The sequence below is a fragment of the Carettochelys insculpta genome, chromosome 16 (genome assembly GCF_033958435.1).
Source record: "Carettochelys insculpta isolate YL-2023 chromosome 16, ASM3395843v1, whole genome shotgun sequence".
Classification (NCBI taxonomy): Eukaryota; Metazoa; Chordata; order Testudines; family Carettochelyidae; genus Carettochelys; species Carettochelys insculpta.
The window spans coordinates 14,261,064-14,287,744 of NC_134152.1; the positions used below are offsets into that span (position 1 = coordinate 14,261,064).

The 26,681-nt window shown below is 43.4% G+C and overlaps 1 protein-coding gene across 1 annotated transcript in view; it reads left to right on the forward strand.

Annotated features, from left to right (window-relative positions):
- The first annotated feature begins 4,838 nt into the window (after nt 1-4,838).
- CIITA (class II major histocompatibility complex transactivator) overlaps nt 4,839-26,681 on the forward strand; it is a 100,305-nt gene continuing 78,462 nt past the window's right edge. The window contains exon 1 of the mRNA XM_075010655.1: nt 4,839-5,139. Coding sequence (XP_074866756.1) covers nt 4,839-5,139 — 301 coding nt within the window. The remainder of the gene's footprint in view (nt 5,140-26,681) is intronic.

Here is a 26,681-nt window from a genome sequence, read left to right on the forward strand (position 1 = left end):
CAATCTCCCAGGTTTCTGAGAACTGCATTTTCCTTGAATCTGCTAGAAAATTGTCAACCACAACCCTGTGGGCATCTAAGGCGTGGGCTTCACCAGTCTGTGAGACATGAGAGCAGAAGTGAGAGCCCAGCAAAGGCAGGAAAGGCTACTTTTTGAACTAAAAGACTAGGGTTAACATCCAAAGGCTGTCCCGTCCCACACTGCTATTTCATTCTGTTCACCCAGTGTTGGTGCACAGGTCCTTTTCTTCGCAGAGAGGTGGCTGTATTAGTTTGCATTCTGTCAAAACAAAACAGCAGTCATGCTGCACTTTAAAGACCAACAAAATAATTTATTAGGTGACGAGCTTTCGTGGGATAGACGCACTTCTTCAGATCATAGCCTCACCAGAACAGACTCAATATATAAAGCACAGAGGTCCAAAAATTGTTATCAAGGTTGGCAAATTTCTTGGTCAATTTCTTGATGTTAGTACTTTTCAGTTATTCTAAAAATTAAACTTTTCTATACGTTTAGGGGAAACTAATTTTTATTAGTTACTGTAAGGCATGGATTAATACAGCTGTACATATCCTAGCATACAGATTTATTGTCTTATGTGTCATGGGTAAATCATGGATGTAAATAGTGCATCAAAGTCAGGAAATGAGCTACAAATGCAACAAAATTTAAAGTTTAACAAATGGGGGTTGAGCCGTCCTGTCCATAGGAGCCACCACCCCTGGCCCCATATTTCTGGGGGTTTTCTGGTGGCTGCCCCACCCATCCTTGGACAGGAGCAAGAGGATTATCTGAGGCAGAGTACAGGCAGCAGGGGCAGGCAACGGCATGAGCAGCTGCAGGGGATCACCTCCCCTTGGCCTCCCTCCCCCCACTGCATCCCCACATTCACCAGGCAGCTTTTGGTCATACCCTTCTGGCCCACTGAGTGCTACTGCTCCACAACCAGCTGGAAGGTCTCTAGCCACGCACCAAGAAGCGGGGCTTAGCAGGCTGGGAGGGCACGGCGCAGTGCGGGCAGAAGTGGCTGGAGGCAACTTCCTGAGGCTGTCCCAACCTGCCAGGCTGTTTGAGGAAGGGGTCAGAGTGAGAGTGACGCATGGGATGGGGCAGGGCCTGTGGCATTGAGAGTTGTCAGGGGCCCTGTGCCTTGGACTTGGTGGGACGAGGGTGGGAAGCTTGCCCTGGGCCCCACCCCTTCTCGGGACAGCCCTGAATGGAGGGAGATGTGGAAGAGCGCACAAGATGCTTCCTTTCTGGGGCACCATTTGGCCTAGGGCCAGCCCTGGGTATACATCTGCTGCCTTGTTTCCTTCCAGACTACAAGTTGAATGAGACTGTGACCCATAAGTTTCATAGAAGTACTAAACTGAACCATCCCTGTGCTTTGAGCCCAGCTACACCTGCATGTGATTTTTGTAACACTGGTTGCATACAACAGGGAAATAAATAAGCGATCCAGTGGGAAAACCCCTACGTATCCGGAAGGAAAAATAAAACCTATTAACGACATACTTTCCCCAGTTGCCAAGTTAAATATCCTCACTGAACCACATTATCTAATGCCAGTGTAGTTGGCATTAACACTGCTAGCTAGTAACATCTTGATCTTTCCTATATTATGATTCATTTCTGGGAAACGATATGGTCTGCAAACACCCTAGCAATAAGTGTGTACCATCCCCTCAACATACAAAGATTTTCTAAACTCTGAATATATTATTAATGGAAATTTACCACCAGCAAATCAAATCCATTAATCTGAGGAGTCATGTGGAAGGCAGATTCCTCTCAGTATGTAAGTACCAGTAAACCAAGTCTATGAACACTTACTAGTATATTTTACTGGTGCAGTGAGGGCAGAGCAAGGGCAGAGAAGAGGTGGGGAGGGACAGGAAGAAGGGGAGGGAGGCCAAGAGGGGTCTGATCCCCTGCAGCTACTGCTGCTGTTGCCTGCTGGTGCTGCCTGCCCCCTGCCTCACATAATCCTCCCCATCCTGTCCAAGGATGGGTGGGGCAGCTGCTGCAGGACCCCTGAAAATATGGGGCCAGGGTGGCTACCCTATCTCGTCCTAGGGACAGGACGGCTCAGCCTCCATTTGTTAAACTTTAAATTTTGTTGCATTTGTAGCTCATTTCCTGACTTTGATGCACAATTTACATCTATGATTTACCCTTGACACATAAGGCAATAAATCTGTATGCTGGGTTATGTATATCTGTATACTACTGTATTTTAAATCAGTGGGAATAATAATAATGACAGACACGAAGCCCAACAATAGGCATGTGCACAATTGGATTTTAAGTAACTGGCAACATTTTGGTTAGTCTTTATTGCTTTTTTAAAATGCCACCAGTCTTATCCTGTAGCACTGCAGCACTTAGCAAAACACTGTGGAAACCACATAAATTAATAAACTGGACATTATAAAACATAGAAGGGGAACTGGGTGATGGACTGAATGGCAAATAAGCTAAGCTTTTTTAAAAAATAGTGGTCATCAATCCATATTTGGCTTTAGGCCCCTATTTTTGTAAATCTGTGCCTTATACAGTGATTTAAATGTTCAAAGGGCAAAATGTGTATAAATATTTTATAAATTATACAAGTTAATATCAATTACAGCATTTCAAAGTTTCACTAACATTGTAAATTTACTTTACTCCTTTAAGTCATGGTGCTCTCCTGGACACTTATTTTTTCTTACTGAAATTAAAGCTGTCCAAGTTATATTCATTTTATCATCCAGAGGCGTTGTTTAGAAAATCCTTGACAAAAAAATTGTTGATCGTTTTAGATATCTAAGTTAAAAGTACATATGGGCCATGTCTACACTTACTAAAAACTACAAAATGGCCATGCTAATGGCCAAATCAAAGAATACCAATGAGGAGCTGAAATGCATATTCAGCACCTCATTAGCATGCTGCCGGCCGCGGCACTTTCGCTCGCCCGCAGTTCATCTACACAGGGGTCCTTTTCGAAAGGATCCCGCCAACATCAAAATCCACTTATTCCTGTCATCTGAAGTTTGAAGTTCCTATCATCATTTGAAGTTTTTAGTAAGTGTAGACATAGCCATGGTGGTTTTTTTCATACATATTGTTTACAATATACTAGATATTTCTGAGCACAACAGTAAAATCTTGATTTCGCTTACATGTCTTTAAACGTTGTCATCTATTCCTTTCCACCAACGATGTTACTAGAGTGGGATAAGCAGGGCAACTGCCCAGAGCACAAAGTCACAGGGGTAAAAAAATGAAGGGAAAAAAGATATGGGGTGCAAATATACTAGCTTGCTTCAGGAGCTCAAAACCCTGCTTAAAATGCTGCTTTCCAATGCAAGTGAAAAATTCTGAACTTTTGAAAAAATACCATATAATTTCTGCAGATTTACTGAATTTTCTGTAATTTATTGGAGCTAAGCTATGAAGGCAGTACTAAAAGTGAATCCTTATTAGTCTGAAGTTTCTAGGGCTTGGGTTTTGTAGGTAGATTCCAGATTCAAATGTTCTGGTACTAAAGTCTCAGATGTAGCTCTTTAAATATTTCTGCCACCTGGGGATATTTCATTTGTATTTGTAAATTCCTGTATCAGTATAACACAGACTTTAGAACTGCCCTGGAATAACGAGCATCCAAAAGAATTGACACTGTTGCAGTATGTTATGGACTGGAGAGTCGAAATCAGCTCCTTTGAATTTGAGGGAGAGGAAGAACAAGTTTAGAGTACAATTTTGGCTCCTCTTGAATTTATAGGTAACTTTTGTATGTCTGACTTGGAAAATGGTTTGTATTTTTATATTCTCTTGGTAAATACAGGGCTTGATGCTATCCCCTTACTTAAGCTAATTCTTTTCTCCTCAATGTATTACATATGTAGTCTGCACCAGTACCTTAATTCAGCTACATGTCTATCTGTGCTAATTTGCCACTATGTTTTCTTGAATCAACAGAACTGAAATGCTGTCCCCAATGAAATTTATGGGAGTTTTGCCACTGAATTTAATAGGGTTCACATTTCCTATACGTGATTTCTCTGATCCTATTGGATGCAGAACAGGTCACCCGCCAAAACATTCTAACTTGTACCTTTAGGAAAGTTAGAAAATAGAGCTATGCTAAAGAAGGTGAGTAATGGCTTCCAAAATGCCTAGATTGCTGTATGGTCTCTCAAGTTTGGGGGCTGGTAACTCATCCTGAGATGAACATATTGTTATAGAGGTAGATATGAACTCTTTATAACTCCTCACTGTGTGTCAAGGTGCTTCTGAATGATGTCCCAAATCCATGCTGCTGGCTGAGCGTGAGATTGAAGTGAATTAAATTTGAGCCAGCATATGCCCAAATTTCAGACCTAACCTATGGGGAGCCAACTCTCCCAAAGCTCTACATTTGTTCTACTTTGAAAATAAGGTTAGGCTGTGAGAGAGTCTTGTTGCACACCACTAATGGATCCAACACAAACCTACAGCCAGCTGTCACAATTTTAGCTGGGCAAAAGAGCCATCTCCCTTACTGTCAGGTAGTCCTGTGTTAATACCGCTCCTTAATTACCGAACACAATGTTGCTTGTAAAACTGACGGCAAGGATCTTGCAAAAACAAGTGGGTTGCAGTGAATTTTGTGTGACTACATGAAGAAGTGGTTTGTTGGAATCTTGAATTATAACTTTAATCAAATGAGGAAACACCTCAACAAATGACACAAACTGAAGTATTGTGTTAAAAATTTCACTTCATCTTTTTTTGATGCTGACTGAGCGGATTTTTTTTATTTAACCAGTTGAGATTTTGGCTGAAATCTGTTTAAAACACTTTAGGCTGCAGATATGAATACTTTCAAAGAGATACTGCCTGGAGTCAGGGAGATTCTTTCCAGTGCCACTACTTCTGAGGTCCATGAATTGCTCAGCTGCATGTTGGAGGGAGATGTTATATCCAAGGAATACTATCAGAACTTAATCCAGGAAAAAGACAGAGAAGACCTAGCAAGAAAGATATCTCTAACACTTGTGGAAAGATGGGACATGTGCTTGAACACCTTCGCGCCTCTCCATTGTTTAAATGTATGCAGTAATATACCACAAGACATCACAGATACTGAGCCATCTCTGAATAGGGGAATAGATGGTAAGTATGCTTTTTATTTTATATTTATTAAACAATGCATTTCAAATCTTAGAATCATAGAATCCCAGGGCTGGAAGGGAGCTCAGGAGGTCATCGAGTCCAGCCCCCTGCCTAAAGCAGGACCAACCCCAACTAAGTCATCCCAGCCAGGACTTTGTGAAGCTGGGGCTGAAAAACCTTTATGGATGGAGATTCCACCACTTCTCTAGGTAACTCCTTCCAGTGCTTCAGTGCCCTTCTGGTGAAAACAATGAGAAGTCCTACGGCACTTTAAAGATTAACAGATATTTTGGAGCACAAGCTTTTGTGAGCAATGACCGGCTTCATCAGATGCATCTATAAGGTGCCACAAGACTTCTCGCTGTTTTTGGGGATACAGACTAACACAGGTACCCTTCTGATACTTGTCTCCTGATGAAATAGCTTTTCCTCATATCCAACCTACGCCTCCTCCTCTGTAACTTGAGACCATTGCTCCTTGTTCTGCCATCTCTCACTACTGAGAATAGCCTCTTTCCATCCTCTTTAGAACCTCCCTTCAGGAAGTTGAAGGCTGCTGTTAAATCATACCTCCCTCTTATCTTCTGCAAACTAAATAAGCTCAAATCCCTCAGCCTCTCCTTGTAGGTCATGTGCTCCAGCCCCCTAGTCATTTTTGTTGCCCTCTGCTGGACCTGCTCCAATGCATCCACATCCTTTATATCCTGCAGAACCCAGAACTGGACACAATAGTCTAGATGTGGCCTCACAAGTGCCAAGTAGAGGGGAATAATAACTGCTCAAGATAGCTGGAAATGCTTCTCCTAATGCACCCCAATATGCACTTATCCTTTTTGGCTATAAGGGCACACTGTTGACTCACATCCAGCCTCTCATCCACCATAATCCCCAGGTCCTTTTCTGCTGCACTGCTGGTTAGCCAGTCAGTCCCCAGCCTGTAACCATGCTTGGGATTCTTCCATGCCAAGAGAAGGACTCTGCTCTTGTCCTTGTTGAACCTCATTATATTTCTTTTGGCTCAATGGTCCAATTTATCTTGGTCACTCTGGACCCTATCCCTACCCTAGACTCTATCTCTGCTGTGGAGCCTATCTTCTTCCCCTTATGATATGGCTTTTCGGTTTGGTACAGTGACATAGATATGCATAGTAAAATAATGAATGCAAGTGAGAAACAAAACCACCACGTGACAATACCTTTAGTTTTTCAAAATAAACCTTCACGAGGGCAGCTAAGCAGATAACAGTTATTATAATCAAGACCTATTGAAAATGTCTCAGTTGCTCCCCCCTTTGCAAGGTCAGAGACAGTGTGCAATGGTAATAGAAAGAAGATACTGGAGACTGATTAGGACTGCTTCTCAAACTGGTAGATAGACTGCCACTGGTCTAGTTATCACGAGAAGCAGCAGTCCTTAATGAAAAGGAAGAACAATCCCTTTAACCTGACAGAATTATTGTTTTAGAGATTGTGAGAAAGGAAATAATTAGGTTCCTATATTTATACACAGTCATACTGCAGACAATTCCTACTTGAAATGTCAGGTACCCACACTTCAGAAAAAAAATAATAAAAACACCCCCATGTCAAAAACAGACTTCAGTTTAGTGTGAAACTGCAGAGCTGGAGTTCATATGCAAACTTGATACGATCTGAACAGAGAGTGGGAGGCTAAGGCCTGGTCTACCCCAGGGAGCAAAGCTGATGCCAGATACACAATTCTAACTACACTACTAGCGTAGCTAGAATCGACATATCAGGATCAACTTTGCTCCCTGGTATAAATTGGGGATCTTTGGACTCGTACTGTCACTTACTCAACACAATAGCATGGAGTACCAGGATCAACAGCCAATTCCAGAGAGACTGATTTTGCTGCGTCTTCACAGACATGGCAAAATCAACCTCCAGAGGATTGCTTGTGGGGCAGTAAATGCGCAGTAAGTATAGACATACCCATAGTCTAAAGAGAGAGTCTAAGTCTGAATAGAGACTGGGAGTGGATAGCTCACTCCAAAAAAGTAATTTTCCCTTTTTGGTATTCACACCTTCTCATTGACTGCTGGGAATGAACACATCCACCCTGATTAAACTGACCTTGTTAGTACTTGTCCTCCACCCAATAATGTAGCAAACCCATCTTTACATAGGTAGGTATCCCTGCCAAACAGTAGCTTCTACTTCAAGCATTTGACTAAGTGGGATGTAGCCTGTGAAAATTTATGTGGAAATAAATTTGTTAGTATTTAAGCTGCTACAGGACTCCTTGTTTTACACTAAATGTAGAGTACCTACGCTACCCGAAGGCAACAAAACAGAGACTGGGTATTGAGAAGTCAGTTCTACAGCACTGGTTCTCAAACTGGTTCTCCAACTTTGCAGATGGACAATGAGGCTCAGGGCCCATCCCCCCACAGTGGGGAGCCTATGAGGTTCTTGCCCAGCACCAGCTTCTTGCTGTGGGTGGGGGCAGCCCCAAGCCCTGTGGGCCAGATCTAGCTTGTGGGGAGAAGAAGCAAGGCTCCATGTACTGCCATTCCCCATCCCCCAGCTGGGGAAATGCAGCACTAAAATTACTGCCAATGGCAAGGGTGGAAGGTGATACCTGGGAGTAGTGTGGAGAGTGGAGCCAGGTAAATGCCCCCATTCTCCTCATGGCCAGCCCTTGCGCTCCTATCCCCATCAGGTGCCTCCACTCCCACTCAGCTCTCCCATCCTGGCTTACTCCTGCACCCCAATCCCACCCCCAGTCACTTCTGCACACCCCTCTCCCCCAGACTCCCACCCGCAGCCTTCTTCTGCACCCCCCTCCTGCCCAGCTCTCCCATTCCTGCTCTGATCCTGCACCTTCCTCCCACCCAGACCCCGCATACCTGGTCCCCTCCTGCACCCCTCTCCCATCCAGCTTTCCCACCCCCATAGATTCATAGAAAATTTGGGTTGGAAGAGACCTCAAGAGGTTTTCCAGTGCAACCCACTGCTGAAAGCAGGAACAACTCCAACTAAATCATCCTGGCTAGGGCTTTGTCAAGCTGAGATTTAAAAACCTCTAGGGAAGAAGATACGACCACCTCTCTAGATAACCCGTTCCAGTGCTTCATCACTCTCCTTTTGAAAGTTTTTCCTGATATCCAACCTAGACCTCCCTGACCTCAACTTGAGACCATTACTCCCTGTTTTATCATCAGTCACCCTTGAGATCAGCCTCTCTCCTCCATCCTCTTTAGAGGCCGCCTTAAGAAAGTTGAAGGCTGCTATCAAATCTCCCCTCACTCTTCTCTTCTGCAAACTAAATAGGCCCAAATCTCTCGTAAGCCATTTGTTCCAGCCCCCTAATAATGTTTGTCACCCTCAGTGCATCCACATCCTTTATGTAGTGGGGGAACCAGAATTCAATGCAATACTGACTATGAGGCCTCACCACTGCTGAATAAAGGAGAATAATCACTTCCCTAGATCTACCAGCTATGCTCCTGCTAATGCACCCCACTAACGCCATTAGCCTTCTTGGCAACACAGGCACACTACTGACTCATATCTAGTGTCTCATTCGCTGTAATCTCCAGGCCCTTTTCAACAGAACTGCTTAGCACTTAACCAGTTGGTTCCCAGCCTGTAGCGGTGCTTGGCATTCCTCTGTCCTAAGCGCAGGACCCTGCACTTGTCCTGGTTGAACCTCATCCGATTTCTCTTGGCCCAGTTTTCCAATTTGTCAGTTTCCCTACCCTGCAGCATATCAATCTCTCCCCCTAGTTTAGTGTCATCTGCAAATTTGCTGAGGGTGCAACCCATCCCAGCCTGCTCCTGCACCCTCCCTTTCCCCTGCAACCTCCCTCCAGCCAGACGCTGCACCCTCCATTGCTCCTGCACTCTCCCACCTGGCCCCCCCCCGCCCCGCCCCCCCCGCCCCCCCCGCAGTTCACTGATGCACCTTCCCTGCCTTCCAGACCTCCCACACTCAGCCTTCTTCTGCCCCCTCCGTCCTGGCCAGACACTCAAACCCCAGCTCACTCCTGCATCCTCCCACACTTCCAGACACCCCACCCTCAGGCTGCTCCTGCACTGTCAGTCCTGGCCAGACCTCCACTCCCAGCCAACGCCAGCACCCTACCTCTCACCCAGCCCTGCACCCCCATCCATATCCCACTCCCTGGCAACGCCTTCTGCACACTGAGCCCCTCATTTTTGGCCTCACCATGGATCTGGAGGAGCTCATAAAATCTACTAACCCCAGGACTCCAAAAGAGTCAATCTGGTCTATGAGAAGCCCTGAAGCTTGGTCCTCCCTGCCACCCTTCTGTCCCCACAGTCTTTGGTGGGGCTGGTGCACAAGTGGGGTGAGGTATCTCAGTTGGGGCCCACATCAGCGAGGGCTGGGTTTTTATTTCTTTTTAGGGGGTTACCTCTCATTTGCTTAGCTCCTGACTGATTTTTCTGTAGATCAGTGTTTCCCAACCCACTGCCATAAAGAAAGACCACACTGAAACCTTTTGTTTTTGACATAAATTAATATTTTACTTTATTTAAAATGAAGTTTGGTAAACTAATGTGATATAGCTAAAGCTCTTCATCTGTTTAATTAGTTTTATTTTTATAAATAATATTTCATTTCTTACTGGTTATATGTGCCCCCTTATGTTATAGCTCCAGTAACCTAACATGAATAATTTAATACTTATGGTATTTAGAGATAAATGGAGGCATTTTGTTATCATGGGTGCTTGGCTGGTGGTCCACAGAAAGATTTGTGTTGAGCCTGGTGGGCCACAGGCCAAAAAGCCTTAGCCCTGGATTGATTTTTAGCTCATGCAGTACAGGCCCATGCTTTTAGGTCCATGGGTCTCAGATTCATTCCTAGTTTTAGTTTAAAAAGCAGCATGCTAGTCCGTAGAAGCCAATAGGACATAGAGGAGAAGATCTTTACAGTAGCAGGTAACAGATAGGCGAGATTAGGAGAGCTAAGAGCAGAATTCACAAAACCTAGTTAGAAAGTATTTCAGGACATGTCTGAAACAGAAAGTTATGGACCCACTAATTTACCAGAGAAGTAAAAGAAGCAATTAAGGAAGATAAGGGTACAGAAGAGAAGGGACAAAAATTTTTAGACGTGGAAGGAATTACCCACATTTAAAAGATTAGACTTGTTGAACAAGAGATGAATAAAAGTTGACATAACTGGCATTGCATTGCTTTTTACATTCTTTTATTGGGCACTCACTGTTTATCTAATAATTCAAGTGGGGAGAGCACTCATTAAAACTGAGACGTAACAAAATTCTGATTGATAAAAGGAATTTTTGGAATGTAAATTATGCTCTGGAACTCACTAACCAGACTAACCAGGAAAGAGCTTAGTAGGATTTAAAGAAAAGTGAATTTCTCACAGAGAAGTAACCTGCCCGAGGCTCCTCCAAGAGCTACCAACACCTGCCCCTTCAGGATAAGACCTGTGTCTCCAAAATCAGGCTGCTCAGCCACCAACAAACTCACAAATAGGAGGGTAATATGAAGACATCTTACTCATTATCAAGTGAATGCCGAGAGAGAGAGAAAAGGAATTATGTTAATCAGGATAAACCTGTAAGAGGGAGAACCGTTTATTTTCAGGATGCAGGCTAACCCCCCAACACTACACACACATGTTCTGAGGAACAGACTTTTCCCATGGACATGTCATCAAGAACTGACCTGATACCTTCCTCTGACGTGCCTGGTGCTGGCCACTGTTGATAGAACCCTTCTTAGATCCTAGTAATACCCATCACCATGGCATACAAGTGGCTTGAATGCTAACAGATTTATGATTGTGAACATCTGTGAGGTATAGTAGCATTATACCCATTTAATGAATGGGGAAATTGAGGCAAATATGATGAATAATTTGCCTATAATTACTTGGGAAGCTTGGAATTCAGTTCCCAGCTCTGTCACTATCTCCTGATCTCCAGTTCAGTCCTTTAATCATAAAACCATTCCCAGACTGGTAGACTATTAATCTGTTCTCAGAAACAGCATTATGCATTTCTGAATGAATATTGTTTTGTATCAAATTATGGTATAGGATTTGCAATCAACAGCAATACTCTCTCTCTTTTTGACAGGCACTTGATAGTGAGTAGGATGTCTTCATGTCACCCTCCTATTTGTAAATCCATTGATGGCTGACCAGTCCGATTCTGGAGCCATAGGTCTTATCACAGAAGGGGCAAGTGTTGGTAGCTGTTGGAGAAGTGCAGGGCAGGTTTTGATGCTGTTTTCTCCTTCTCCACCTTTCCTCATCTGTGCTGCAGTGGGGTCTCTCAAATTGTGACACCCCCACACAGATTACTGCTCTCCATTGGACATGGTCCTGGGCAAGGTTCTCCCAAGTGTCAACACCAACGCTATACTTTTTCATGGGTTCCTTCAGCATGTTCTTAAATCGCTTCCTCTGGCCCTCAACACTAGTCCATCCTTCCATCAATTCAGAGAGTAGAATCTGTTTTGGGAGGCACTGATCAGACATCCAGATTATGTGACCTGTCCAACGAAGTTGTCAGTGAATGATAATGGCTTCAATGCTTGTCATGTTCCACTCCTCTAGGATGCTGTTATTTGTGTGCCTATCCTCCCAAGAGATATTTAGGATTATCTTGAAGCAGCATTGATGATATTGTTCAAGTGCCTTCAAATGATGGTTGTATGTTGTCCAGGTTTCACATGCATACAGTAGTGTTGGACCAACCACTTTGCACTATACAAGAAGTTTTGTCTTGGCATAGATGTCCCAGCTCTTGAAGACCCTTTGTCTCAAGCCAGCAAAAGCAGAGCTTGCACAGCTCAGATGATGCTGGATTTCCACCTCAATGTTGACAGTAGAAGAAAGCTGCTTCCAAGGTATAGGAAATGCTCCACATTTTCCAACAGTTGTCCACTGACTTCAATAGGGGGTACATGAGATTGTCCCACTGAAAAGGATTGATGAAGCATCTGGGTCTTTTTGATGTTCAGTGATTGTTGTACTCTTCAGTGAAGGCACTTAAGATGGTCTGAAGGGCTATGTGAGAAAGAGCAACCATGTTGTCATCCCTGTACTGCAGCACCATGATTAAGGTCGTGGAGGTCTTGCTTTTAGCCTTCAGTCTCCTGAGATTGAAAAGCTTCCTGTTCATTCTATAGACAATCTTCACACCTTCTGGAAGCTTGCCATCAATGAGGCGAAGGATCATGACTATGAAGATGCAGAACAGTTCTGCAGCAATGATGCAGCCTTGTTTGACTCTTGCTTTGACATCAAAGTGGTCGCTTTACAATCTGTTGTTGCTCAATTCTGTGGCAGTCACTTTGTCATGAAACAGCCTCAAGATGGTAATGAATTTTTGGAGGCAACTGATCTTTAAGAGGATGGTCCACACGGTGCTATGACCGAGTCAAATGCTTTGGTCGGGTTGATGAAATTCATGTATAAGGCTTTGTTTTGTTCATGATATTTTTCTTGCAGTTCCTGTAACTTCTCTGCAAGTGAAGGAGCAAATCTGATACTTGAACAAGACTGTCCCAGGCCCTTAAAGGTGCAGACAGACCATCCTGTTACATCTCTGTCTAACACACCTATACCCAGAGAGTCTGAAAAAAGGGTTTAGTTTAACTGGAAAGTGGGAAATACTTTTAGGCATTTGGTTGAGGTCCACAGAAGCTGATATAATTGTTACAGTGCAAATACAAGATGGCTTCCCCAGGCAGCCTTGGCTTGGGACTCCAAGGAAGTAAAAGTCATAACTATCCTGAAAGCTTCTCTGGGGTGGTTTTAGTTTCAAGTGCAGGACTGCCATGAAAGGGCAGCTAAGTCATCAAGTGCAGGAAAGACTATCGAGTCCTGCAGCTGGCTGGGTGGCTGAAGGAGCTATTAAAGACAAAGGGAACTAGTGTTTCAGATCCAAGATAAGGCCCATCTCTCTTATTTAAATATTCTTTGTGGTGAAGTAAGCCTTCTTCCCTGACACAGCTAGTTGACCTGCATTGGGAATATAAAATCCATTATACTTGCCAGTTTGGGAGCATGCATTCAAACCAATAAAGGGACATGGTCATCTTAAAAATGACATTACTCTGTGAAAATTTTCATGTGGCAGTTTCTATTCTAGTATTGTAATATTAGGCAGAGAAAACAATTCTGCACTGACCTTTTAAGACTTGTCACTTTCCCATGTTGAAGGGTCTTTCACACAGCAGAACAGGAAACAAACAAACAAAATAATAATAAGGGAATTGAAAAATATCATTGCAAAAGTTCTGCAGTACCGTGGAGGCTGTTGCAAAGTCTGAAACCACCTTTAACTCTTTCAAATGACTGTATTTCAAGACTGTGTCCCCAAAACCTGATTTTTGTGGCTTTTTGCCATTCCATTGGCTATGATGAGACTAAAGTCTACTAAAATACAAGTAACCACTGATGTAATTTAATCATTTTCCAACAGGTGGCTGTTAAGTTAATACAGACTCCAAATATTCCAGATACAGCCCACAGGACATGCATGGTTCATACATGATGTTATTCCTGTACATATCCTTTGGCTGTTAGCAGGAGATGCTGGAGCTGAGAGTGAATGTAAATAGACTGGCATGGTGCCTGGTTTTAAAAAATAGTTTCACTTTTAATTGCTAGCTGTAGTGACCGTGTGGTGAAGTGCAAGGTAAGGAAGCTCTCCATTGCTATGTAATTTATTCTTCTTGATTTAATTTTTCCTTCTTGATGCACAATTTGAAACAATGGAATTTTGGGGCAGAGTTGAATTGCACAGGTAGTAACCAGGCTCTGACTTCTTGGCAAACTGTTTAAGAAAAATTATGGCTTTGTGTGGGTTCCCCACATTCTTATCAGGTATCATTTCATCCCACAGTAACCTATAAGCAGTGTTTGTAAACTTGATCGCTATGTTACAGTTGTGCTCCTGCCCCCCGGCCTTTATTTTATCTTATTATTTATTGGAAAAGAAGAAGGAAGGAGAAATATACTATGGGTGTTGGTCACAGTTTCTCATGCCACAATCTGTGCTACAAAGGGACTTCCTCTTACTTTTCTCTCTGGGACTCCCCACACTGATCTAACTCAAGCTTTGTTCCTTTCTGCTATTATGTGCTCCAAAAGAGTCTTTCCTTACACTTTCATTCTTCACAAGCACTAGCTAATGGTAACAACTCTGGATTCTTCATCTGGGAAAGAAACAGGAACTGGGCAGTTTCCACAGGTCAGTTTCTCCTTGACTAGTCTTTTGGGAGAAGACTGGACTCTTGACTCTGTATATGCTTGTGAATATTGCTTGAAAAATTGGTAGCGAGGAGCAGGTTAAGCTGCATATGTCTATGGGGAACTGCTGGCTATTTAATGGTGTCTCTGGCTCTCTAGTTAGAGAATGTTGCTGGATGAAAAACTTGGCAGAACACTTCTTATAACTTTTTTGGGTGCGGGGGGGCGCAGATAAAACGGCTGTAGGAATCTTGCAGACTTCTGGGTGGGGTATGTATTTTGAAAGTGAAAGGAACAGTTCAAGGAAGGTTTCTTTGCAGTTAACAAGGATGTGGTTTGTGGGGATTAACTACTGTAATTTGAACAGTGTGATTGGAGGGTGGAGTTTGTCCCAGACTGTTTAGAAGAGCCAGTTTGGGCTACAGGAGCACCGTTCCAGATTTTGATGGGGAGTGGGTGACCAACGCATGCTGTGATATGGGGGAGAGAAAACATGGGGAAGCAGCCGGAGGACTGCACTTCCAGCCGTGTTACTGAGCATACTCGGGACAAGTCAAGTAGCAAAGCAGGGGGACTGACCCCAGCTCCCCCTTTCTCCTCTACAAACATTACCTCTCTCCAGAGGCGATTTAGGCACTGGCAGATGACTTAGTGATTAGTTGACAGGAGCCCTGTATCTAATTTGTATATAAAAGCAAGAAAACTAAATAAGGTTTAGACCCATTCACCTCTAATACTAGCATATTTCTGACATCTTGTGGTAATTCACTTAAAGGACACTGGTTAGCACTCAAATTTTATTATATAATCTTAGGTTTTTTTAATAGCTCTGTGGAAAGAAAGACAGAGAGTGAGAGACTATTGGGATTTCTAGGATCTATCACAGCTCTGTGTAGGGTGTTGCATCTAGTGAGTTACAGCAGAGAGCAGATACATCTGGGTAAGAACATCGGAATGGTCATAATGGATCAGAATAATGGTCCAGGTAGCCCAATATTCTGTCTTCCAAGAGTGGCAAATGCCAGGTGCTTTAGAAGGCATGAACCGAAAAAGACAATCATCAAATGATGCATCCTGATCTCCCACTCCCAGATGCTGGCAAACAGAAGCTAGGGATGCCATCCCTGCCCATCCTGGCAAGTAGCTTATGGCTTATGCCCTTGCATTGCCCAATCATCCAGTTTATGAGATCCCTTTGTAACTCTTTGCAGTCGTCTTTGGACTTAATTATTTTGAGTAATTCTGTATCATCTGCACATTTTGCCACCTCACTCTTTACTCCTTTTTGGAGAAAATTTATGAGCAAGTTGAACAGCAGTGGTCCAAATGCAAACCCCAGAGCGCACCACCATTTATTCCTATTCTTTTCCACCCTATCTTTTAAGTGGAGTACCTGGCAACTTTTTCATGATCATGCTTGGGTGAAAGTGATCATGAAATCATAGAATTCACAATTCTAAGGACTGGTAGGAGAGAAAATAGCAAAATAGAGATGATGGATTTCAGGAAGGCAGATTTTGGTAAACTCAGAGAGCTGGTAGGTAAGATCCCATGGGAGGAAAAACTGAGGGGAAAAACAACTGAGGAGAGTTGGCAGTTTTTCAAAGAGACATTATTAAGGGCCCAAAAACAAGCTATTCTCCTGTTTAGGAAAGATAGTAAATATGGGCAAAGACCGCCTTGGCTTAACAAGGAGATCCTGCATGATCTCAAACTAAAAAAGGAATCCTATAAAAAATGGAAACTGGGACAAATTACAAAGAATGAACACAGGCAAATAACACAGGAATGCAGGAGTAAAATTAGAAGGGCTAAGGCACAAAATGAGCTCCAACTAGCTACAGGCATAAAGGGTAACAAGAAGGCCTTTTACAAATATATTAGAAACAAGAGGAAGACCAAGGACAGGGTAGGGCCATTGCTCAGTAAGGAGGGAGAAACAGTAATGGGGAACTTGGAAATGGCAGAGATGCTTAATGACTTCTTTGTTTCGGTCTTCACAGAGAAATCTGAAGGAATGCCTGACATAGTGAATGCTGGTGGAAAAGGGGTAGAGTTAGTTTTTGAAATAAAAAAAGAACAAGTTAAAAATCATTTGGAAAAATTAGATGTCTGCAAGTCACCAGGGCCTGATGAAATGCATCCTAGAATACTCAAGGAGCTGATAGAAGAGGTGGCTGAGCTGTTAGCTCTCATTTTTGGAAAGTCATGGGAGACAGGAGAGATTCCAGAAGACTGGAAGAGGGCAAATATAGTGCCCATCTACAAAAAGGGGAATAAGAACAACCCAGGAAATTACAGGCCAGTAAGCTTAACTTCTGTGCCAGGAAAGATTATGGAGCAGGTAGTTAAGGAAGTCATCTGCAAGCACGTGGAAGGTAGTAAAGTGATAGGGAACAGCCAGCACGGTTTTGTAAAAAACAAATCATGTCAAACCAACCTGATAGCTTTTTTTGACACGATAACGAGACTCATAGATAAGGGAGAAGCAGTGGATGTGGTATACCTAGACTTTAGTAAAGCATTTGATACGGTCTCGCATAATATTCTTATCGATAAACTAGGCAAGTCCAACTTAAATCGCGCTGCAATAAGGTGGGTGCATAACTGGCTGGCTAATCGCACCCAGAGAGTAGTTGTTAATGGTGCTCAATCCAGCTGGAAAAGCATAACAAGTGGGGTTCCGCAGGGGTCTGTTTTGAGACCGGTTCTGTTCAATATCTTCATTAATGATTTGGATATTGGCATAGAAAGTACGCTTATTAAGTTTGCAGATGATACCAAGCTGGGAGGGGTTGCAACTACCTTGGAGGATAGGGTCATAATTCAGAATGATCTAGATAAATTAGAGAAATGGTCTGAAGTAAACAGGATGAAGTTTAATAAAGATAAATGTAAGGTGCTGCACTTAGGAAGGAATGATCTGTTTCACACATACAGAATGGGAAAAGACTGTCTAGGAAGGAGTACAGCAGAAAGGGACCTAGGGGTTCTAGTAGATCACAAGTTAAATATGAGTCAACAGTGTGATGCTGTTGCAAAAAAAGCAAACATGATTCTGGGATGCATTAGCAGGTGTATTGTGAACAAGACACGAGAAATCATTCTGCTGCTCTACTCTGCGCTGGTTAGACCTCAGCTGGAATATTGTGTCCAGTTCTGGGCACCCCAATTCAAGAAAGATGTGGAGAAATTAGAGAAGGTCCAGAGAAGAGCAACTAGAATGATAAAAGGTCTGGAGAACATGACTTATGAAGAAAGGCTGAAAGAACTGGGCTTGTTTAGCTTGGAAAAAAGAAGATTGAGGGGGGACATGATAGCGGTTTTCAGATATCTTAAAGGGTGTCATAAGGAGGAGGGAGAAAACTTGTTCTTCTTGGCCTCTGAGGAGAGAACAAGAGGCAATGGACTTAAACTGCAGCAAGGGAAGTTTAGGTTGGACATTAGGAAAAAGTTCCTAACTGTCAGGGTGGTCAAGTACTGGAATAAGTTGCCAAGGGAGGTTGTGGAATCTCCCTCGCTGGAGATATTTAAGAACAGATTAGATAGACGTCTATCAGGGATGGTGTAGATAGTGGTCAGTCCTGCTGTCAGGGCAGGGGACTGGACTCGATGGCCTCTCGAGGCCCCTTCCGGTCCTAGTGTTCTATGATTCTATGATTCTATGTTACCATCCTTTAATTACCTGAATGATAAGGCTTGTGTTATCTCAGTCTCATCTGTTTATAGACAAACTCCCTCCCAAAGGCAAAGCTGAAGGCAGGTCAAATTCTGTTGCAGTTAAGAGCTGCCTCTGGAGCTAGGGCAGACACCTTAAGCAGAACTCAAGTATGAAATTCAGCAGTTCAAACTTTAGGAGGGTCACAGATCCCATTCGCCCTGAACAAATGGCATCCTTGCAGGCTGCTGCCAAGAAGCTGGGTGTCTTTTACTGTGCTTGCTAAACAATCTTCATGGCATTGCTGTATTAACTCCTGGCATCAAGAAAATTTAAACAATTGTGATGTAATGGGTAGAGGAACCTGAATTCTATTCTTGGATGTAACTAACATATCGGGGGAAACAGCTTCCTGTCTGTGCCTGAGTTTAACTAATGGTAAGATGGAGGTAGTTGCATTTTCTTCCTCACATAATGGTGGTATCTAAACAAAAGAATGAATGGACACAGAGAAACATCAAAAATCTCCAAATGCACAAACCTGTCAGCCAGCACTTTAATGGAGTGGGCCATTCTGTTAATGATCTGAAAGTCTGTGTTTTACTGAAAAGGAACTTTAACAACCATCTACAGAGAGAATGCTCAGCACTAGCATTCATATTCAAATTTGACATATTAACAAGTGGTCTGAACAGGGATAGCAATTACCTATCCCATTATAAGGTTTCTTTTACATACTCTGATGTTCGACCACACTCTTAACTCCCTCCCTTGGCCCCCTGGTCCCTGTGCTCTTATGATTTGCCAACCTTGATAACAATTTTACTGATTTGTCAACCTTGCTAATTTTTGGACCTCTGTGCTTTATATATTGGGTCTGTTCTGGTATGGCAATGATCTGAAGATGTGGGTCTGTCCCATGAAAGCTTATCACCTAATAAATTATTGTGTTAGTTTTTAAAGAGCTACATGGCTTCTTTTTTGTTTTGATAGAATACAGACTAACACAGCTATCTCTCTGTCACTATTCATAGTGGTGGTAGTGATACTCCCCTCACCATAAAGCACAAAGTACCTTGCATGGAGGCTCCTAAAGAAGCACAAAGTGTAAATTACATCCCATAGACATGTCTAAGGGGGGGTGACAAGATACACAGCAGCCCTCAGTCCCAGCCACAAAAAGTGTGCTTCCTCTGGAATTGCAAACGCTATTTAATAACGCACAGGTTGCAGCAGGCCTCTCTGCCTCCCTCCGGCGGGAACTTCATTATGGGCTGCTAGCTCAGCAGTCTTGTTTCAAAACCTACTTGACCTATAACAGAAAGGAGATGACACAAATAGACTTCCTGATGTCATAAGTTTGGTATGTGGCTTCTGAGGCTTGATGGCTCAGAAGCATTCTAGGTCCAGTTCAGCCAGACTGAGTATCAGCAAATGCAGTTAACATCCATATTGGAGACTAGTCAATAATATGTTTGTGATGCCTGCAAGTGTCTTGCTTTGACTTAGATCACCTTCTCACCGCTGCATCGCTTGAGTATCAAACGTTTCTACAAGTAAAGTTTCCTTTATGCAAGCAGTGACTGAAAGCACAATTCATGCAGTAGAAGTAATCAAAGTTTGAATGGCAAATTCCAAATGATGAATAATGGCTCTGGATAATTTGCAAATAGCCTCAGAGAGGTAGCCGTGTTAGTCTGTCTCTTCGAGAACAAGAAGTCCTGTGGCACCTTATAGACTAACAAATATTTTGAAGCATAAGCTTTCGTGGGCAAAGACCCCCTTTATCAGATGCATGAGTGGGGGTGTTTCAGAGGAGTATTTAAAGAGTGGGGTCCCAGTAAAAGGGAGGACCAGAGCTGAGAAGGTCTATTCAGCAAGGTGGAAATGGCCCATTATCAGTAGTATACATCAAGAGAGGAGAAAAAACAAGTCAGATCAGTCAAGGGGGATGTGGCCCATTGTCAGATTCTAATGGGGAGGTGTGAACTTCCAGCACAGAGAAACTGCTTTTGTAAGGGGCCAGCCACTCCCAGTCTCTGTTTAATCCTTGGTTGGTGGAATCAAATTTGCAAATTAATTGCAGCTCAGAGATTTCTCTCTCCATTTTATTTTTGAAATTTTTTTGTTCTCCTCCCACAGGACTTTTGTTCTTGCAAATAGCCCATGGCTCAAATAGATTAAATTGTTAAGTTTTTAATAGGAAAGGTAAAGATTGCCATCTGATTGCCCCAAAATTACTAAGAAAAATATCAAAGCATTAAATATACTTGATAACTTTTCCAGCTTTTGTGCTGACTTCCACTGAATGTTATTGGATTATGGCAATACAACACTTAAATGATCAGCAGTGAAGGTGTTACTCTGTATATCTAACCAGTTGAAGTTTAGGATTTGTGCCAGTTTCTCTCTTTTTTTTTCTTTTGGCAATATTCTTTGGCTCTGTGTTGTATTTTCATATCCTTTCTCTGATCCTGTCCTCATGGACGGTCTAAAGTTCTCATTTACCAATTAATGGCATAAGACAACACAGTTACTCATTAGCAGTCTCTGTCTACATTTTTTAGTTTCACTCTGGCAGCAGTCTTAATCCTCTAAATGGCGTGCAATGTCTCTTCTCTTTAACATGGCTGTTCATAATGATGGGCAGCAGCATGTCTGTAACAAGCACAGGGAGGGGTAGTAGCTATTAACTGCCATTCCTAGGAGACGCCCTTTGTTCACTGCATCACTATTCATTTGCTGTGAATTGTTACATGGTCATCACATTTCATAAAGTAGTCTGTGGGTGCTGAAAGTTCATGTCTTTTCCTCTGTCCTCAGAATGGCTTCACCCTTTTCTTTCATTTTACTGACTTGTCTCATCTGCCACGAAAGCACTGTCCTTCACCACCTGGCTCCAGTCTGTGTCCATCCAAAGAGCTGTGCATGGGGAAAGCAAACTCTTAGCAGATCTTCTGAGGAGTATCTACCTACTTCTTGAAGAGAACACTGCACTGTCCCCTCTGTGATCATGCCCTCTCATTTTATCAACATCAAATAACAGATTCGTAAGAGATGTGGGAAATCCTCCATCACTTGGCAAATTTGAAACAATACTAAACATCTTTCTAATGTAGGTTGTGCGGTTCAGTCACTCTCAATGCACTGTTTGAAAATGTGTGACTTATGTTATCTATGAGATCACATAAGGATCAGCATCACCCTTCTGACTTTAGAGTTTGTGAAGCTCCAATCTAGCAACAAAGCAAATGAATTATTAACTCAGTCTTAAAACTTGTTCAGTTAATGAATTTATAATTACCCCTAGTCTTGTCAGTGCTTCTTTAGGTGGCTTTATTGTCCTTATTCGGTAGTTCTTTTTTAACTCTTGTCTTGTTAATGTCTTTCTAGCATTATGGTTAAAATCAGTTGAAAGGATAATGACCTGGAGAAGTGTTTTGTTTGTTGCATCAGAATTTGTTTGCTGTGAATTGTCATGGCACTTTATAAACTAGTCTGTCTAGGATAATGACTATGTGGAGCTTTGGTAGGGTTGCTTTTACCCAGCACTCTGTAAGGCCTGTTGAATTGTCAGTGTTACTCTATGTAATTGAAATAAGAAGTTCCTGTGTAAAAAAAGATCTCCTGGCTTTGCTGCAGCTGTCGCTAGAGAGAGCTGCCCTGTGTTGAGGGCAGCGATTGTGAGGCAGGAAACTGAAGGGAAATGTGGCAGAACAGTAGTCAAACATAGTATATTCTTGGGGGGATGATAGCACTGGGAGGGGAAGGGCACAGACTGGAGGCAGGACGTTGGTCTCAGGGAGAAGCAGGTGGAGAGAGTGCTTGGAAGCACAGCATGAAGAACTGGGTACAACAGAATCCTAGGTCATAGATGGGAGCATGGGCCTAGAGAACCTCTCTAGGGGCCTGGCTTCTGGAGCACAAAGAGATCAGAAGCCCAGCTTTCCTTTCAGTGAGCTCTTTTTGGTGCTGTGAGGACTAGAAAAGCTTGATCTGAAAGGTGTGGTAACCAGCATCCCAGACAGACTGTCTGCAGGTGCAAGTGAACAATAATTTTCAGTAGATTTGATCTGCCCAGTTCATCTTAACTCTGAACTCGGGTCTGGGGAGAGCACCCCCGCACCATCAACCGGAGAGCTTATTGGTGAGGTCAGGGGGCTTACTGCCATGGGCTACGTCTACATGTGCACGCTACATCGAAATAAGCTATTTCGATGAATAACATCTACACGTCCTCCAGGGCTGGCAACGTTGACGTTCAACTTCGACGTTGGGCAGCACCACATCGAAATAGGCGCTGCGAGGGAACGTCTACACACCAAAGTAGCACACATCGAAATAAGGGTGCCAGGAACAGCTGCAGACAGGGTCACAGGGAGGACTCAACAGCAAGCCGCTCCCTTAAAGGGCCCCTCCCAGACACAGTTGCACTAAACAACACAAGATCCACAGAGCCGACAACTGGTTGCAGACCCTGTGCATGCAGCATGGATCCCCAGCTGCCGCAGCAGCAGCCAGAAGCCCTGGGCTAAGGGCTGCTGCACACGATGACCATAGAGCCCCGCAGGGGCTGGAGAGAGAGCGTCTCTCAACCCCTCAGCTGATGGCCACCATGGCGGACCCCGCTATTTCAATGTTGTGGGACGCGGATCAGCTACAAGTGCCCTACTTCGACGTTCAACTTCGAAGTAGGGCGCTATTCCCATCCCCTCACGGGGTTAGCGACTTCGACGTCTCACCGCCTAACGTCAATTTCAACTTCGAAATAGCACCCAACACGTGTAGCCGTGACGGGCGCTATTTCGAAGTTGGCGCCGCTACTTCGAAGTAGCGTGCATGTGTAGACGCGGCCATGCTCTCATAATGTTTCTGGGAAGGTGTATCAAGCTTACTTCCCTCTCCCCCTTAAGTTTTCTGTTGTGCAGGAGGATCTCTGCGACAGCAAGAAAATCCCCCTGGGCCTTTTTAAATTTAAGGTTATACAAATTATTTAAATCAGAAATTGAATTTTCCAGTTCCTTGTTGGCCATTGTTTAACTACCTGTAGGTATCTTGGCTCAGCAGTTGCAGCTGCTTAGGAGGCTTGAGTGGGAGAGAATAGTAATTGCACAAACTGCCTTTGTCTCTGGTGTTGTTATAATGTCTCCCTTCTGAGATCATCATAGAATCCTAGGGCTGGAAGGGACCTCAGGAGGTCATCTAGTCCAGCCCCCTACCTAAAGCAAGATCAACCCCAACTAAATCATCCCAGCAGGACCATGTCAAGCCAGGACTAAAAAACCTCAAGGGATGGAGATTCCACCACCTCTCTAGATAAGGCATTCCAGTGCTTCACCAGCCTTCTGGTGAAATAGTTTTGCCTGATATACGACCTACACCTTTATTTCTGTAACTTCAGACCATTGCTCCTTGTTCTATCTGTTATCACTGAGAACAGCCTCTCTCCATTTTCTTAAGAGAGCCCCTTCAGGAAGTTGAAGGCTGCTATTAAATCACCCCTCACTCTTCTCTTCTGCAAACTAAATAAGCCCAAATCCCTCACCCTCTCCTCATAGGTCATGTGCTCCAGCTCCCTAATCATTTTCATTGCCCTCTGCTGACCCTGCTCCAACACATCCCCATCCTTTTTTACTGCGGAGCCCAGAACTGGATGAGGCTTCACTAGCGACGAGTAGAGGGGAATAATAACTTCTCTAGATCTCCTGAAAATGCTTCTCCTAAAGCACCCCAATATGCCATTAGCCTTCTTGGCTGTAAGGGCACACTGTTGACTCATATCCAGCCTCTCATCCACCATAATCCCCCGGTCCTTCTCTGCTGCACTGCTACTTAGCTAGTGGGTCCCCAGCCTGTAACACTGCCTGGGATTCTTATGTCCCAAGTGCAGGACTCTGCATTTGTCCTTGTTGAACTTCATCAGACTACTTTTGGCCCAATCCTCCAATTTATCTTGGTCACTCTGAACCCTCTCCCTATCCAGGGGTGTAATCTCTGGCTCGGGTAGATATGAGTTCTCTTGCTTTGAATAAGCTAGTCAGGTAAAAATGTTGATGTCAGATTAAAGTTTGTGCAGATACATGTGCCAGAAATTACCCCTCCTCCCTGGCTGCAGTGTAGCTATACCCTGGCAGCTGTTAAGTGCTATGATGAAGAGTGGAAGGAGGTGGCAAAAAACAGCTATGTAAGTCAGCTTCAGCCAGTGTCAAAAAGATGAGCTTCCTTCGAGTTATGGGGGCACACAAGAAAGGGGATCTTCCTCGGTCTCCCAACACTCTAACTCCCAGCTGTGTTTGTGCTGCACTCTGGCTTTGTTATGCTCAGGCAAATAAAGAAGGAGTGGGTCCAGACCACCACAATAGCTGGCAGCAGTGATCCTCTGGCCACCCAGACGTACTTTCACCCTTGGCTACGTATGGTCCATCCACGTCACCCAAACCACTTGCCTTGGCTTGTGAGCTGGAGCATTTTTAGCCATTGTGTAACCCTTTGGCATATTTTGGCACTCGGCAGTGGGGATGTGCAGCACTTCAAACTGTGGGGATCGGATCAACTAAATCAAAATGTTGCCTGAAAGTCTAGGCAAGACACAGCACTAATACTGAGCACATCTGTACCTTCTGGCCTTGTGTGCAGGTGACTCCTGCCGAGTCTGCTAGATTGAATTTAGGTAACCAACTTAGCTAGAGCGGTGAGAGCTGGTGGTGAGAAACCAACCCACTCCTCCAAACACACTTGGCCTGTGTTGTTCTGGAAATATTTTTCATTACAAACTTTTATTTTCATGTTCAGACTGTCAGATAAAACCACTCAGCAAAACCAAATCCCAAGTAGAAACTGTAATGTCTTCAGAGTTTCTGACCAATAATCTTTGCTCATGGTGTGAGAAGTTTTTACCTACGGGTGGAGGGGAGGTGGTTTTTTTTTTTGGATTTTCTTTTCTGACACTAAATGGCCTATCCTTTTTAACCCTTTACTTTACCATCCACCCTGAAAAGCTATAGGGAGTGCTGTTCCTAATGCGCCACCAGGGTTCTGCAGAGAAGTTCTTGGTTCAGTTATAAAAGAAATAATATGCTTAATCCAATGCCCAATGATGTCAGTGGAACGGCAGCCATCAGTGAGCACTGTATCAGGTGCTAAGTAGCAAAGCAGGGTGAGGACAAATTAGACTAGGGAAGTGAAAAGGGTGGTGGCTAGAATTTTTAATTCCTTAAACTAGGTTCCTCTTTGAGCTGGGTAACTGGTCAAATCACGCATTGGCTGTATTATTCTTTTATTCTATTATTCTTTTCTACTGACAGTGGGCATTTTGCAATACAGTTAAGATAAATCCCTATCCCTCCCCTGGAGGAGTTCCCCAACTAGTGTCAGACTTGACCTAACAAGACAGGGTAAGGACTCAGTAATGCCACTAATATAGTGCCCTAACTCATCACATCAGTCTGATGTGCAGAAGCTGTTGTTCTTTTTAAAAATGCTATAATTTATTATGTTTACACTAGAAAACTTGGAAAGTTTTACCAGGTTGGGGGTAGTGTCCTTGTGCTCAGCTCATGAGGGGGAATACCTGTTTGCAGAATGCCACGAAAGAAAGTGCAAAGACAGTGGGAGAAGCAGACAAAAGGGGCAGTGATCTGGCATTAGTGGGGTCTGATATTTGCTGTTCCACCAAACAATTGTTTTACAACTCCAGTAGATGTTCTAAACAAGAGATGAGACTGCAATCAAGGGGCGTGAGTCAGAACAGAGTCATAGTGTTTCAGGTCAAATGGCACTCTTATATAACTCTTATCCACTTGGGAGAGTTCCGTTAAAATCCTATTTAGACAATAAGGACTAGCAACCATCATTTGCCGCTCAGCAGCTGAAGAGTGAACAAGTCAACGCATTTGTTGTCAGAGTCCCATTTGAGGAAGTAAATTGCTGTATCTGGTTAATTTAGAGATCATTTGATATAAGCAGAAATGGACCACGTTGAAGTACAATAGCGTGAAATTCTTTAAGCTTCTCCAGGGTTATTCTATGCAGTGGGATGTATACATACATACACACACATGTACAAAGCAGAAGGGCCTGGAACCCTAGCTCTGTGAATAGGTTTTTGACTGACTAAATCCCTGGAAGGTGGTCCATGTGCTGCAGACCCACCTCCCAATCGTATTTGCTATCAACATGACATATCTCAACTAAGGTAGATAAACACATTTCAGCCACTGTTTCTGAAGCAGAAAAAGGTGTCAAAGCTGTAATCAAGAGAACAATATGCTGAAGCCCTTGAATAAAATATTACATTTCGCTCAGCTTTATCTAATATGGCAATTCAAGCTCAACAGGGAAACATTTGTTGGACATTCAAATGTTTCAGTGAAAGCAGAAGGCCAACGCTCAGCCAAATACAGAGTCTGTTTTGGTTTATCATAATTCTACTTCTTTTTCTTTGCCACAATTTTCCATGGCAAAAAATAAAGCTATTTGCCCTTTCAGCTGATTACATTACTTATCTTTTCAATTTACGTTCCTGGAGAGGCAACCAGATAGAGGAGTGTGATACAACAGACCACCAGATATCTAAAAAGAGAGTGGCATGGAAGAAATGCACTATTTAGCAGGCTAATGGAAGCAGAAATACTTGTCCCTTTTAGTATGTAGCTACAT